This window comes from Candoia aspera, chromosome 16 (genome assembly GCF_035149785.1).
Source record: "Candoia aspera isolate rCanAsp1 chromosome 16, rCanAsp1.hap2, whole genome shotgun sequence".
NCBI classification, from domain to species: domain Eukaryota; kingdom Metazoa; phylum Chordata; class Lepidosauria; order Squamata; family Boidae; genus Candoia; species Candoia aspera.
The window spans coordinates 5,333,946-5,350,253 of NC_086168.1; the positions used below are offsets into that span (position 1 = coordinate 5,333,946).

General features: G+C 44.3%; 1 protein-coding gene across 1 annotated transcript in view; it reads right to left on the minus strand.

Moving 5' to 3' along the window:
- AK8 (adenylate kinase 8) overlaps positions 1-16,308 on the minus strand; it is a 65,296-nt gene extending 48,988 nt beyond the window's left edge. The window contains exons 1-4 of the mRNA XM_063316190.1: positions 16,210-16,308; positions 11,400-11,484; positions 5,197-5,246; positions 3,594-3,707 (exon numbers count right to left, since the gene is read on the minus strand). Of these exons, the coding sequence (XP_063172260.1) occupies positions 3,594-3,707; positions 5,197-5,246; positions 11,400-11,484; positions 16,210-16,293 (333 nt within the window). The 5' untranslated portion in view covers positions 16,294-16,308. The remainder of the gene's footprint in view (positions 1-3,593; positions 3,708-5,196; positions 5,247-11,399; positions 11,485-16,209) is intronic.

The window sequence follows — 16,308 nt, forward strand, 5'->3', positions numbered from 1 at the left end:
CATTCAGAGAGGCAAAGGGAGAGCAAGAAGGGAAGGGAACAGCCCGTGTTTCTTGGAAGTCTGAGAGTCCCCCTGGGCGGCGCATCAAAGCTTCCCGCAGCCTCTCCCGGCTGGAGCCAGCATCAGCAGCTTTGAGGCTGTCACTTTACAAAGGTGCCTAGCACTGCTTTCAGAAACAGCCAGTCTCTCTCGTCCTTCTTTGATGTGTCATTTCAAGAGATTGTGGGACGGCCGGGGGTCTGCCCAGCAAAGGCTTGTGAATCCAATTTAAGCCCCCTCCCCATTCCTCCTCAACTCCTCCAGCTCAATGGAGTGTTCTCATCCTCTCTGCTTGACCAGCATCAGCTGATGGGAAAGAACAACCAAGGGGACTTTGGGAGACAAGGTGGAACAGCTGGACAGAGCTGCTGTTTCAAAATGAGAAAGTCTCCTCCCAGCCTCTGGCTAGTTCTCTTCAGCATAGGAGGTGATTTTCCCCTATATTGGGCAGAGGAGAACATTTTGGAAAATCTCTCTGAAGAAACCATGGGCCTGAAAGAATCTGGGACAGGTGTGAAGGTCCTGAAAAAAGCTTCTGAATGAGGCCTTCACAATGTCTTTACCAATAGAACATCACATCAGCACCACGGACAGCACCAAGGATGAGGCTTAGGTCTGTCCCACCATATGGTTCAAAAGGCCAGTCTCTTCTGCTTGTGAAATCTGGGATTTATCTTGGATTTCCAGTGGGAATCCAGCCTTAATAATATCATGTTCAGGAGCAACATGTACATACCTTCTCTCAAAGAAAAGGCCTGAATGTCTTCAACCCTCTTGGCCAAAGTTAAGACCACTAAGGGAGGTTGTCTTCCATGTGAAGGGGTTGATAGGAATCTCTCCTGGGGGGGCAACCATCAGGGCTCTGAAGAGAGAGATCTCCCATGGGGGGGAACGGCATATGACACAAAGTCGAAAAATATTCCTGCTTTCAAGTTCTGTGCAGGAACCAGGATGGGCAAGGGAGAACACTGGCGCCCTTCTCTCACCATCCTCAATACAACAAGGCATCCTGAAGTTGAAATCCAATGAAGTCCTTGGGCACTGAGTTAGAGGTAGATTAAAAAGGTTTGGCCCAGCCTTTTCACACCATAGTATTCCCTTCCCCAGGATGAAAGGTGATGTTCTGGCCACCTCCTGCTTTGCTTCTTTCTCCTCAAAGCTGCCCCCCACCCCACCCCACATTTGTTTCAGCTCCTTTAGCCCTTCCTCTGCCTCCAACTTGATCCAGGGCAGGGTACAAAATGCTTGCCGAAGACAGGTGGGTGGGTCTGTTCCCTATTTAGAATTCCAGGAAAGTTGTTGGTACCCCAGAGAAGATGGGGGGGGGGACCTACACTCCTCTCCAAAAAAAAAAATAACAACAACAACAACACAACCTCAGCATCTCTCCAAAATTTGCTACTGAAGGAGCGAGTTGCAGAAATCATTTAGAGAAACCTTGTCTGGCCTAGCTATGGGCACCAACCAGAGGAGGCCCAGATATTTTATTATTTATTTTTATTATTCAAATTTTGCTACCGCCCATCTCCCCCAAAAGAGGGATATCTTCTTTTCTAGCGTGCCGTTCCAATAGAAGTAGAACGTCGGCACCTCGGACAGCACCTGGAGATGAGGCTTAAAAGCCTGTCCTGCCATATGGTTCAGAAGTTGGAGCGTGCGGACTCGCCATCTGAAGGGTGAGTTGGGGGAAACCGATCTTCACAGATGCCAGCTGAGCACCGCGTTGATTTCATTAGCCGTTCCCTACTCTGCCACGCGATTTTTGCCAGGTCTCTTTGCCTTTCATGTCCTACCCTGTAATAATCAAGGAAACCCTACAGGGCATCCTTGAGACCGCCACTGATTAGCCTGGAATATGCTAATAATGAGGGTAATTAAACCAAAGGGGATTTTTTTTTCCTTGCTCAAAAACGTGTGTGTGTGCGTGTGTGTGTGTGTATGCGCATCCCTTCAAATCAACTGAGGTTTTATTGTGAATGGAATGAAAATCCATCTTGGGCCTCCGGAAAAAGTGCTCTGGATTGTTGCTTTTGTTCACGCTGAATAAAAAAGAGGGGAAAGATCAGGCTGGGGGCACGGTGACTGAACTAGCAAGAGCCAGGAAGCCAAAAGGAAAAGTTGGATTAGCAGCCACACAACTTTCCCTCTGCTCTTAGAAACTGAGATTTGAAGTGAATGAGTTCCCCGGCTCCATTGATTCTACAGGTAAAGCATCCTTCGAAAGTTTTTTAAAAAAAAAAGCAGATTGGTGGTACCTTTTCCAGATTAAACACATTTTATTAAAAGATGTGAGCAACAGCTCACAAAATAACACTGTGATGCCTTTTAATTAAATGTGTCAGTCTGGAAAGATGGTAACGGACTTCTGGTTTTTGACCACCAGAAATCCTCCTGCGATGTCCTCAAAACGTAGAGTCTTACAAGACTTGGTGGGGTAGCCAAGATATTGCCACCCATCACTTGAGAGGGAAATTACTCTTACTTGACCACACTAGGGTGGAAACTATTTTCTTTTCTTTTCTTATTATTTTATTGACTTGTATGGCCACCCATCTTCGAACCACCGCTCTGGACGGCTCACAACAAGGGTAGAAAATCAACGTCATGCAAAAAAATAAAAGCAGAAAACCCTAAGAATAAAACCAAAGGCATCTGGTGCCACAACTGCCTTGACAGAGCCAACGGCCCAGTCTTCCAGCTCCAACTTCACCCTATCCCAGCACTTGGGGGAAGAGGTTTTTTTATGGTTTTGGAGAAGGCTAAGTGGGGGCTGGCAGGTCTCAAGTGGAAGGGGGTTCCACAAGATAGCGGCTGCCATGGAAAAGCCACGTTTCCTTGGTCCTGCAAGGTGCGCACTTTTAAGGGAAGGGGCCTGGAGCACCCATACTCTATCCAATCGAGTGGGACAGGCTGTGAAAAGAGAAACAATTTCATTCCACCAGGAGAAGAGGCAGAAGACCTATTTTAACTCCACACCGCTCATACACTTCGCCAAAAGCAAACCGGCCCTGGGCTTCAGCATCCCCTCTTTCCTTTCTAACTTGCTAACTCAGCTGCGTAAAATTCCCGCAATTGCCCCTCTGCATCTCCTGAGTTCCGAGAGAGAAAACGCTTCCCTCGGATTCCAGCATGACCCCAGGATTTGGGAAGCATGGAGGCTCCCCTCCCCAGCCCTCTTCCTTACCCTCTTCAAATTGCCATACGTAGTTAATTAAAATAACGGGGGGGAAAACCTACACATGGATCCCTATTGGGGTGGTAGAGCCCTGGTATTTGAGGCTCTCTTTCCCAACAATTACCCTCTTTCAACTCACAGGGTCTTGGCAGGCCGTGAATCCAGAAAGGAAACACCAACCACCAATCTCTGCTGTTCCTATCCCGGCCCACAAGCCTGTTATCGGGGGCTCAGAAGGGCGCACTGGAGCCGTCCTTGATGCAAACGAAAGGCCAATAATTGGACCCCTTGTCGTGCGCCTGCCGGAAAAACCCAACAAACGCCACAATTTATTTTTCCCTTGCATGCCGAGACAGCCTTGTTACTTCCAGTAACATACCTCTTTTCTCTCCTGATGGTGTTGCACTTCGCTTGCTAGTGCTGACCACTCATTGGTTAACAAATTCTCCCGGGATATCCGGGGGATTATCAATTGTTTACTCAGCCACATTGCCTGCAGGGAGAAACAAGGTGGGAGAAGGGAAAGGGAGGGGGAAAAAATGTGTCTCTCCAAAGTATATTTGAAGAAAATAAAAACTCTGCGTTGCCGGAGTTTTTCATTTGCAGGGACCACTTGGAACAGTTCCTGGCAGGAAAAGACACCCACGGTGCTCACACAAAAGCCAAAAGCTGCTTCAAAAGAGAGAGGGAGAAACTACTGTTAAATTTGACACAATGGGAATTTGGGACGGTGACATTTATGGGCTCTGAAAATATATCCTCCTGCTCCTCCGTTCAGAAGCTTTTTCTTCCTGGGATGTTTCAAGCAGAGGCTGGCTAGATATTTATCCAGGATGCTTTAATGCGAATTAGCACAATGGGAAGAGAGTGAGGGCCAATGGCCTTTTCCGGTGTTAGAATACTATGTAGCATTAAGCAACTTCCCCCCAACCAAGAGCCCTCCAGCTATCAATCAATCAATAAAAGACCGTGTCGTTAATTAACAAAGATCTGGAGAGATCATCAGAACAGAGCAATGGAACTGAAAACCTTACACAGCCCTGTGAGATAATACCTGAAATTACAGGTGGCATAACGCTTACAGTGTTGATCCGGGGAGCACAGCCCCTTCTACCGCTTTTAAGTGATCTTTAGGACAGCCAAGAGGATGGTCTTCTTGTCATAATTCAAGGAGGGCACTTGCTTCCTCCAAATGTGATGAAAAGGGGCTTCAGAAGGAGGAGGAGGAGGAGGAGGAGAGATGGGGAAGGACAGAAGGAGAAGGAGAGACAGAGAGGAGAAGGAGAGATGGGGAAGGACAGAAGGAGAAGGAGAGACGGAGAGGAGAAGGAGAAGGAGGAGGAGAGATGGGGAAGGACAGAAGGAGAAGGAGAGATGGAGAGGAGGAGAAGGAGAAGGAGAGATGGGGAAGGACAGAAGGAGAAGGAGAGACGGAGAGGAGAAGGAGAAGGAGGGGGAGAGATGGGGAAGGACAGAAGGAGAAGGAGAGATGGAGAGGAGAAGGAGAAGGACAGATGGGGAAGGACAGAAGGAGAAGGAGAGACGGAGAGGAGAAGGAGAAGGAGGAGGAGAGATGGGGAAGGACAGAAGGAGAAGGAGAGATGGAGAGATGGGGAAGGACAGGAGGAGAAGGAGAGACGGAGAGGAGAAGGAGAAGGAGGGGGAGAGATGGGGAAGGACAGAAGGAGAAGGAGAGACGGAGAGGAAAAGGAGAAGGAGGGGGAGAGATGGGGAAGGACAGAAGGAGAAGGAGAGAAGGAGAGGAGAAGGAGAAGGAGGGGGAGAGATGGGGAAGGACAGAAGGAGAAGGAGAGATGGAGAGGAGAAGGAGAAGGAGGGGGAGAGATGGGGAAGGACAGAAGGAGAAGGAGAGACGGAGAGGAGAAGGAGAAGGAGAGATGGGGAAGGACAGGAGGAGAAGGAGGAGGAGAGACATGGGTAGAGGAGGAAGAGGAGAAGGAGGGGGAGGGGGAGATACTCACAATCGTAGTTTTCCCAGCGGCTGGAGGACCAAGCAAAAAGATCCTTGGAGCTATGGATTAAAGAAAAACACGTGACTGTCAAGCTTCACAGTTCTTATGGAGCCGGGTCCTTTCCTAATTACAGTGCACATTATGAGAGTCTACCTCCCTCGTGTTCAGCTTTGTGCTTCTGAGGAGTCTTGGCCACCTCAACATGGACCTCCAGTTTGGAGGGGTGGGGGCTGAGGTTCGAAGAAAATTGAACGGTAGAAAGAGAAGGTCCTCTACCTTGGAGGCCCTCCAGACATTTTGGACTTCAACTCCCATGAGGCCTTGCTACTATGGCCAGGGGCAAGGGATTATGGCAGCAGGAGTATTTTTTAGGTGGCCTGTTTCTATCCTCCCTTTGATGCATTGGTGCTGAAGAGCACGTGTGTGTGTGGGTGTGCATTAACAAGAGCATTCCAAAGGCAACCAGATAAAGCATGGAAGACTTTTTGGTCCTCAGCAATAAGCAAAGACTTCATCATACAACGTGTAGGTTGTGTTTTGGGAAGCAAGCGTCCCCAAACACCCAGTCTTGCCGGACCCTTGTTTACTTCACTACGGTTTATCCAGCAAGCCACCACGGGCTAGGCTCGCACACCCACGCTCAGTCTTGAACAACTGGTCCACCACGACGTCTACATCCACACAACACCCTACACGGAAGCCAACCCAATGGGGTGTTGGTTCAAGGTTGGATGCGGAGCTCGACACCCGCTCCTTCCACACAGCGCCTTCCTACACCTGCCGGCCTGGCAGATATTTTTGCAGGTCGGGAAGGCGAATGGGGGAGTTTATCTTTCTTCTCATGTCTTGCGGTTGTAACTAGCTACCTCCCAGGCAGAGCCAGAAAGAGAAGAACCTGCGCATTTTCAAGGTACTTCTGGAGCCGGCAGAGAAAAAGAGAAAGAAAAAAACTTTTCTCCCAGCCACTGGAGAAAAGCCCGTTATTCTGCATTTTTCCTCAGTTCTTTCTGCCCTTGCTCAACGTTCATATCCAATTCTCCCTGATCTTGTTTCCTTTGTGTGTTGGTGTGTGTGGGAGGGTGTTGTCGACGGCCGACCTTTTTGGTTCCGAGCACAATTAAAAGCAAGAGGAAGGAAACATCCTGATGTGTCTGTTCCCTTTGTCCTTCGTGCCAATGAATTTTTGTTTCCTTGCAGATGGGGCGGGGGGAATCTTCAGTCTTCTCTCTTGAGCATCGTTGCTAACGTGGGGATTAAACTATGGAGAAGGCCCGAGACATTGAGGCAGAGGCCCTCCAGCCATCAAGCCAGGATTACAGGGAATGTCTGAATTAAGAAAGAAATGGAATTTAAGCAGGCTTTGGGGAGGGGAGGAATGTTACTAAGGTGGAGTGCCATTTAAAGATAGCAAATTTGTGTGGGGAGGGGAGGAAATCCCGCTTTCTTTTCTCCCCCACGCAGGGCTGGGTTCACACAACCCAGCTACAATGGAGTTGGGTACTTTTTAGTTGTGGGAACCCAGCCGTTGGTCCCCCACATTGTAGAATCCAAGTAACCTGGTTAAGCCCTAATGTGGCTTAGGGTGTGACATGAACCAAAGTGTTGCAGCTCTTCCAGAGGGCTTTTACATTCACTAATTAATCCAGCAACATTCAAACTGCTCACTGACATTGCGATACTGTTTTTTAAAACAAATGTAGGATTTTCTAAAAGGGTTTTACTGCTTTCATTCACATGCTTTGAGGAGGTTTTCTGTTTTCTCCAAACAGCCAAGAGGCAAAAGACTGTGGTGGCCTAAAAATCTAAAATAAAAATAAAAGAAAGTAATAAGGATGAGGATGAGGATGAGGATGAGGATAAGGATAAGGATAAGGATAAGGATAAGGATAAAGATAAGGATAAAGATAAGGATAAAGATAAAGATAAAGATAAAGATAAAGATAAAGATAAAGATAAAGATAAAGATAAAGATAAAGATAAAGATAAAGATAAAGATAAAGATAAAGATAATAAAGATAAAGATAAAATAAAATAAAAACTACAAGATAGCTAAGAGAGAGGAATGATGGTGAGCATTTTATTCCCCCAAAAGCTTTGCAAGCACTTTTGACACAGAGCTGGACAATGACAACTTTTGAATCACGTTCAAATCCCCAGATTGCAAATTTGTCTTAACAAAGCTCTTTTGACTTGAGAGGTTTAAGGAAATGTTCCTTCGCTTATTGGTTTTGAAAAGTGTAACAAAAAGAATTCACAATGCCAGGAAAAGAATACCTTAAAAGAGTACATTAAGCTGTTTCACCGCCTAATTTCTTTCAAACTCCAATATGATTAAAACGTACAGCCTTTTCCTCTCCCTTTTTTCTCTCCCCTTCTTTTTCTTTCTCTCTTTTTTTTTTAGAATTTTAACACCTTGAAATTCCAGCGTGGTAATGAGGAATTATTTATAAACAGAGTCATTGAAATGTGCTTTGGTGCCAGCCCTAATCAACTTCTTCAACCCGCTTCAAAGCAAACTAGAAAAAAGAAAAAATTAAAAAGAAGCTTTCTAGCTGCAGATCCTTTTGAGGTTTAAGTAGGAGCATGATTTAAAATTCAGACGAAAACCCCGAGGTGCTGAAGCTTTAATACACAGCTTTCTTGGACAAACGTCTGATAAAAAACGAAATGTATCATTATACACACCATCTCACACTTTAATATTGCCCAGGGCTACCATAAATGCTCACTTTGTACTAAATCTGGTTTTCCTTCTGCTTAGGAGCAGGCAGCAGACGTAGCAAATGCACTGATTTACTCATTTGCACGCTGGTAAGAATCTTCCATGGTCCCTAAACATATGCCATGGATGGGGGGGGGATGCAAAGCTAATCCTCCCAGGGTAACTACATATGTTCTGCTTAAACCTCCCCAGCTGCAAACACACAATTAACACAAAACAGCAAACAGCAAAGAGTTAAACAGACGGTGACCCAGCGCTGTCTAACACACCGAAGCATCCGGACTCATCCTGGATCACGGCAGAGGGATGAACCACCTAGGTAACGTCTTGTTCCAAAAGCCGAGTTCTAGAACAGGATTTTAAAAATGTCAGGAATGCTACTTTGTGGAGTGATCCTTATTTATAGAGAAGAGGTGTGGTTCAAAACCCCCCTTTTTAAAAATGGTTTAATCGTTCTCTTGTTTTTAATTTTATTTCTTTTTGCCTTTTTTTTTTTTTTTTTGCTTTTTCGGTTTTTAACTCTGGAAGCTGCCCAGAGTCGCAGCAGCGAGATGGGCCGCTAGATATGTAACTATATATTTAATAAATAGGTAATAAATACAGGTAGCCCTTGCTTAATGACCACAATTGAGACCAAAATTTCAGTTGCTAGGCAAAATGGTCATTAAGCGAATCCAACCGTATTTTACGACCTTTTTGGCAGCTGTCATTAAGTGAATCACTGCAGTCACTAAGCGAACCACATGGTAGTTAAGCAGATTACATGGTTCCCCATTAATTTTGCTTGTCAGAAGCTGGCTGGGAAAGTAAAAAATGGCGATCACGTGACCACAGGATGCTGCAATGGTCATAAATGTGAACTGGTTGCCAAGCGCCCAAATCATGATCACGTGACCAAGGAATGCTGCAACGGTCATAAGCGTGAGCATCAGTTGTAAGTTGTTTTTTCCAGCACTGTCATAAGTCTGAACCATTGCTAAACAAATGGTCATTAAGTGAGGACTACCTGTAAACTTTCAGCCATCCAACTGATCAGCAGAACTAGAATTTAGCTTCTCCCAAATTTGTGCCATTTCGGAAATTAAGACCCAGCTTCATGAATGCTAAGAATGTAGTAGTTGGAAAGCATATGCCCGTTTAAGGGCAGATCAGAATATTTTTAGTATCCCTGAAAAGAAATCTGTTATGGGAAATAGTAGAAATAACTCACTTTCTGCTTTGCTCCTTATTCCTTTCATGGAAGCTGGATAAACCAGGATAGAATTTGGGTTTGTCCAAACCCTGGCATAACATGATGGGCCAGCATGAAACTCTAGAGAACTGCTGAACAAAACAATTGCAACTCTGGTTTGTTCTTGGATTGTTCAGCAACCCAGAGTTTCTTAAACTGTAATTCTGGCCTACATGAAACAAGCCAAGCTACATGCAATCCTGGTTTGTTCTCTGGTTTGGCAGCCCAGACAGAGGAGTTGGAAAGGCTCATGAGCGCTTTTACTTTGTGCAAACAGCTTCTTGCTTGTCTGTGGAAAGTCAGTCCTACGGGAAGTATTGGGCGATTAAGAATATTAATCGCCCAACACTTATAAATAATCAATTTATAAATTATTAGAATTTTTCAACTTGTATGCTGACCGACTCCTAGTGACTCTGGGCAGCTCGCAACAATCAAAGAAATTGCAAAAAAATCAACGAAAGATAAAGATAAAATATGGTGAGCACAATGAAGTGTGGGATCTCCCTCTCCCTTGCTGAAGGTCTGGGTGAAGAGCCAGCTCTTCATGGTTCTTCTGAACAACAGCAGAGTGGGGCCATCTGGATCTTGGTGGGAGCCTCTTTCCAGATTCCAGCCAACCGTGGTTCAACAAACTTGGCTTAGTTGGTGTATGAACCAAGTCATCCCCAAGGGTTGGGGGACGAAAAGAGGACACCAGCGCAACTTCCTAAAAGTTGATTAGGTCAATAAAATTTTCATATTAGCTATCAGCGGACCTCTCCATTTCCACAAATGTATCTAGTCCTCTTTTAAAGCCGTATCTTGCAGGGATCACACTGCATCTTGCAGCGATGAATGCCATAAATTAATCATACAGCGTCTGAAGAAACAATGTAGCCTCCCTCCACAAATACAAATTTAATTTTTTAAAAATTCATGGAAAGGAAAAATTCTGCATACCTGTCATCAACAGGGATTGGTCCCGATAAAGCTACAAGCTGGTTTTCTCAATGATTTCAGCCCCTGCTTTTAAATCTTCACCAGCTCTATCCTTGTCAATGAATTTCAATATAAATTATTATTGCTTTTCTGAAGTATGTGGGGAGGTGGTGGTGGGGCATCTCCCTGTTCTACAGGATTACTTTAGAATTTATTACTAATTAAAATCACTTCTGGCTTCACAACTGGAATAGATACTTCCTTCTTTTCTTTTTTGCCTCCACATCTCTGCTTGAAATCTTCTCTGGGGTGAAAACTGACTTGCAAGCAGAGATCATGAAAATTCATAACTTTACTGATGACTTTAATAAAGTGAAGGGCTTTTTTCCCCCCTTCTTCCCAAACAGTCAGCACCTCCTCCAAGATCAAGACAAAAAAAAAATGCTACTAAACCAGAATTAATTCCTCTTCTGCTATTATTCCTTCCTCATCAGCTCTTAATTTTTATTTGAGGTTGGTCCTGCCTTCACCTATTTATCAAGGACATTCTAAACCAGCGTTTTTCAAACTTGGCAACATTAAGAGGTGTGGACTTCAACTCCCAGAATTCCCCAGCCAGCAATTGTGGGAGTCGAAGTCCATGCATCTTAAAGCACGTTGAATGGGGAATTCTGGGAGTTGAAGTCCATGCATCTTAAAGCACGTTGAATGGGGAATTCTGGGAGTTGAAGTCCATGCATCTTAAAACACGTTGAATGGGGAATTCTGGGAGTTGAAGTCCACACATCTTAAAAGTTGCCAGGTTCGAGAAATGTTCTAAAGTCTTCTTCTGAACCTGGAATCCTACAGATGTTTGGGAATTAGACAACTTCCAAAATCCCCAGGTTACATGATCAATTCTGGAAGATGTAATCATTCGCCCCAGTTTGGGAAAGCTGCTCAGAATTTCAGCAGATCGCCATACCTCCTCGTTAAAAAAAAAAATGCAGACTGGATTAATACCTTTTCCAACCACTGGGTTTGCTTAACTTTAGAGGAACTGGGGCGCTGTAGTTACATTTTGGACCATCAATGTTCCCTGGGTGACTTTGGGCCAGTCGTTCTTTCTCAACCCAACCAACCTGAAAGAGTTGTTGCAAGCAAATTGGATAAAGAAGCAGATGGCCAGAAAAAAAAGGGAAGAAGACAGGAAAAAAAGAGTCTGGACAGATTTGGCAGCATGCATATTTAAATTATTATCACTATGATAACTTAACAAATTGCACTCCACAAAACAAACCCCTTTCGGATATTGCTAGCCGCCTGATCACAAGCCAACAATCACCTTCCCTTACTCACCATCACAGTTGCTGAATTTTAACTGCCTTATCAAGAAGTCAAGCGGGTTCTCTGGCCGGTGGATTAACAAACCTCCCAGCAAATCCTAGAAATGAATAAATGAACTAAGTAACAAGGAAGCGATTCCTGGTCACCAGCCCAAATCTTTTCCACAGATTGAAAGCTTTGCAAAGCCACAATTAACTAACAAAAGCCCTCCCTTATGAACCCGTTTTTAGAAACTGGTGCGATGCCACTTAGAAAATCTAGAAAATAAATGATTGATTAATCAATTAAATGTTTACAACATCCGACTCTGGGCGGCTGTTACAGCAATTTGGTGACCGGTTTTTCTCCCCCCCACCCCATTAACTGACACTAACTAATGAAGGTTTAACCTAGAGCAGCTTTGCTTAACCCTTTTGCTCTCAGGACCCCTCCCCACTTTTAAAAATCACGGAGGACACCAAAAGAGCTTTTGTTTGTATGGGTTATATTTATCAGCATTGATCGTATTAAAAATTAAAACCGACGCATTCGTAGAACCTTTACTTATTGAACCACATGAAAATGACAATACTAAACCCATTAGATATTACCAGAAGTAACGTATTTTTCATGGAAAAAACCCTGTAATTTTTTTAACAAGTAAAAAATGATGAGAAGAGTGCAATTGCTTTAAATTTTTGCAAGATCTCTTCTTAAATTTTTGCAAGGTATTGACGATATCGTCAATATCTGGCAAATAATTTTGATTTCATAGACCCCTGAGAGGGTCTCGGGGGACCCCCAAGGGTCCTCAGGCCATATTTTAAGATACACTGACCTAGAGAAACTGAGATCAAATCCCAGGTCACTACAGATGTTGCAACAGCTCTGATTCAATAGAAAAATGGAACAGTTGCAACAAGAAACTCAGACGGATAGATCCAATCATTCGCTCTCAGCCCAGCTAACAAAATAGCTGTGAGAAACGGGGCAGAAGTGTGTGTGTCTGATGCCTCAAACGAATGAGTGAATGAATGAATGAATGAATGAATGAATGAATGAAAGAAAAATGATCCGCTTCTTGGCCTCATCCTGAATCTGTCGCCACTGGAGATCTCTGCTAGGAAGAGGGGGAAACGTGTGAAATAAGAAGTGATTATTAAAAAATAAAAAAATAAATAAAGATAGGGCCACATTACTTCGCTGGTTTTGCATTTCCAACTGCCTGCCTTATATCCTTTCTTCTTGCTTCTTTAATTAGCATCAATCCACCAGCATTTTATCTGACATTGATCAGAATGTGGCTACAATACTGCACCCAGTTCTGGATGGCGCATTTTAGAACAACCAACCTGGATCGTGTCCAGAGGAGAGCCACCAAGACAATAAGGTATCCGGAAGGGCTACCTTATGAGTACATGTAGTCCTCACTTAATGACCATTTGTTTAGTGATGGTTCAGACTTACGATGGTGCTGAAAAAACTGGCTTACAACCAGTGCTCATACTTAACGACCATTGCAGCATCCTTGTGGTCACGTGATCACAATCTGGGCGCTGGGCAACCAGTTTGCATTTATGACCATCGCAGCATCCTGTGGTCACATGATCGCCATTTTCAACCTTCCCAGCCGGCTTCTGGCAAGCAAAATCAATCGGGAACTGCATTATTTGCTTAACGACCACATGGTTTGCTTAATGACTGCCACAAAAACAGGTTGTATAATTGGGTCGGATTCACTTAGCAACTAAAATTCTGGTCTCAATTGTGGTCGTTAAGCGAGGACTACCTGTAACGGTCAGAGATTTCCAACAGAGAAGTTAGGACAGATTTGTTCTGAGATGTTTCGAAAGCCGGGATATGTCAAAATGGGTTTACAGTACAAGGAAGGAGTATTCAACTGGGCATCAGGAAAAATGTTCTAAGCATAAGAGCTACTCAACAATAAAATAAACCATCTTGGGAGGTGGTAGATCTATAACCGGCAGGTTCACACATTAAACCAGGCCAGACCCCTAACCAATCACATTGTGGCCTAGCATGACAGGTGAATCAGTCATATACCTGCTTTTTGGTTTCTGTTACGTGTCTAGCTATTTTCTTATTTATTGTTCTACTGATGCTTTGACTGCACTGCCTTGGAGAGATGAACGGCAATATAAATCAAATACAATAAATAAATTACCATTAGGGTATGGATAAGCCTCTGGGGGCGATTAAGACTGTAGAGATTTGACAGGGGGAAAAAACAATGAAAGTGATTGGGATGCGTATGTTCCGATGCGTGACATCGGCAGGAAAACCACCAAGCTCAGAGAATGCCAAGAGCCCAACTGTTCAACCTGGAGCTGCATAGCTTTTCCACAGTTGAATACGTTCCACAGCTTGGGAACAGATCCCAAATCGGAAGAAAAGTGTGTCCATTTTGGCCAAGAATTAGGGGAGAAATACTCTGCCCTTCTCACCATGTACGGCTGCATATATATGATTTATATGCAATAGCTCTTACTTGCCACAAGAGGTTACTGTGACCTTTCCCAAATCAAGTTGAATTTCGTACAGTTCTCCTGATTTTCTTGCTGGTTGCGTTCCACTGCCTAGAGAACAGAGTCATAGAGTATTTGTCTGTGTTGCAATCACTTGGTTAGTGCTAAACTTGCTTTTTGGTTTTTGCAGCTTAGCAAGCAACCCATTTGCTTCACTTAAGGTTCAAGGTGCGGTGTAAATCCAGAAGGGAAAACTGCTAAGTGTGTTGTCTGAACAGTGTTACGGTGTGAAACAAAGCTTGAAGGTCCTGTCATCCCACACACTGGGGTTTGAAGCAGGACAAAAAGAAGATCATCCTGTCAGTCCCCCAAAGGAAGCTCTGAATGTCCAGCTTTGCAAAAGAAAGCAATTCTCTCTTCCCTGTCTACAAGGCAAAATCTGTAGACGTGATCCTATCCGTTAATTTCCTGAGAAATTTATGTGCTGTTCACTGAATCTTCTCAACAAACAATTAGCAATTCCAGTCGTAGAGAAAAAAAAATCCTGGTTTATTACACAGGGACTGCTAAGAGTAAAAAATAGTTCAGAAGCCTAGGAATGTAGCAGATCTGTAATTGGGAAGCATTCTATCTAACAACAACACAAACTGCAACAAAAACAGATTACCTTTCTAGCTCACTCTTTACAGCAGGGTTTCTCAGCCAGGGTTCTCTGGCACCCTCGGGTTCCGTGAGAGCTCTCTAGGGGTTCCCTGGGAGATCACGATTTGTCTAAAAAATTATTTCAAATTCAGGCAAGTGCCATTCTTTATTTTTAGTTTAAGAACACAGTTCAGGCATCTATACAGGCCTACCCATGAAATGAATACAATAATTTTGTAATTATATTTGAACCTGAATGTGCAGGGGTTCCCCCAGGCCTGAAAAATATTTCAAGGGTTCCTCCGGGGTCAAAAGGTTGAGAAAGGCTGCTTTAAAATATTACTTCTTTCCCCCCACTTCCAAATTTGTAAACACTCTGAAAAACCGCCTAGCAGTGCCAGATAATGTCTTTATTGGACTTTTACCAGTCAGCAAAAGAACCCAGAATTATTGTACTGGGAGGTGGCATGCATATGACAGCTTTGTACTGTAATCTGGCTCAGTGTTGTGATCCCATTTCCATGGTCTGACAATTGTCTTGACAGAAACGCTGAAGGGGAGATTGTAGCAACAGTACGTGGCTTATAAAAAGAAGTATCCTGATCCACGCACGGCCAATAAAGGTAAGTTATGGATATCTAGTACTTATACCTTATGGAAGGCAGGGCAGAAAGGAGAAATTCAGAGAGGCTGATGGCTTTTCTCCACTGGCGACTCATAGCATCACCCAACCATTGTTGAAGTGATACAAAGCTTGTCCTCATTGTTATTATTTTGGTACAATAGCAACACTAAATAAACAAGCAGGGAAACTATCCTGATCAGGAGAGGCTGGAGTTGGAAAAACTGGTTGTTGCAATAGAAACTTCTGCCAGATTTTTTAAGATTCCTGTGTTTGTTTCAGATTTTCAAGCAGGAGAGAACTCAAGCGCCGTTGCCGTTTATTAAATGCAATTAAGGAGCTGGATAGGAATGCATCTTAGCCACACAGAAAGTCGTTTCCCACTTTTGCAATCATTTTTCCACCCCTCTTCCTCTTATGACTGAGATAATCATATTTGAACAGAATATTTGGAGCACTGAAGATGTTGCCTAGCCTGGCAATGAAACGTCTGCAAGAAAACAACAAGGCTCAGAGAGCACCCAGGACTCCACATAATATTTATCTCAATCCATTTTCAATCCATCCATTTAAAAAAAAATCAATTTTTATTTTCAATATTGATCAATAAAATCAATAAAATCCACTCTCAATAAAATCACCTGGAGAAAGAAGTAATTCCCCCGCATTCATCCGTGCCTTTAAATTGCATCAAATTGCAACCCTGCAGAAATCATGCATTTTTTTCCAATCTGGTGTCCCCCAACTTCAAGCCCCATAATCCTCAGCCTGCCTAAGAAAGACGCCCCCCGGACTTCTCCATACTGGTGCCCGCTATATTCCAATGTCCCTCATCCCCATCCCGCATGGGTATTGGAGTCCAGCAAATTTGCAAAAGCAGCGTTTGCACGCTCTGCTAGGGACTGGGAAGCCTCGCCAGCCTAGAGCATGCTGGGAAATGTAGTTTTCGAGCAAGCCGCCAGCTCGCAGCGGTGGCTGCCGGGAGTTCTCACCCGTTCCCGTTCCTGCCCAGAAGAACTTATCAGTTCTCCGCGCAGCGAAGGGAGGTGGCCGTTCTTCGCTAACGAGACGGCGGGGCCTCGCTTCCCCTCACCTGCATTATTTCGAAAAGACGGTGCTTTTCCGCGTACAGCCCCATCTGCGGAGGGATATAGAGAGGCCTCTTGGTAGCGTCCATGGCGTCCCTAGCAAC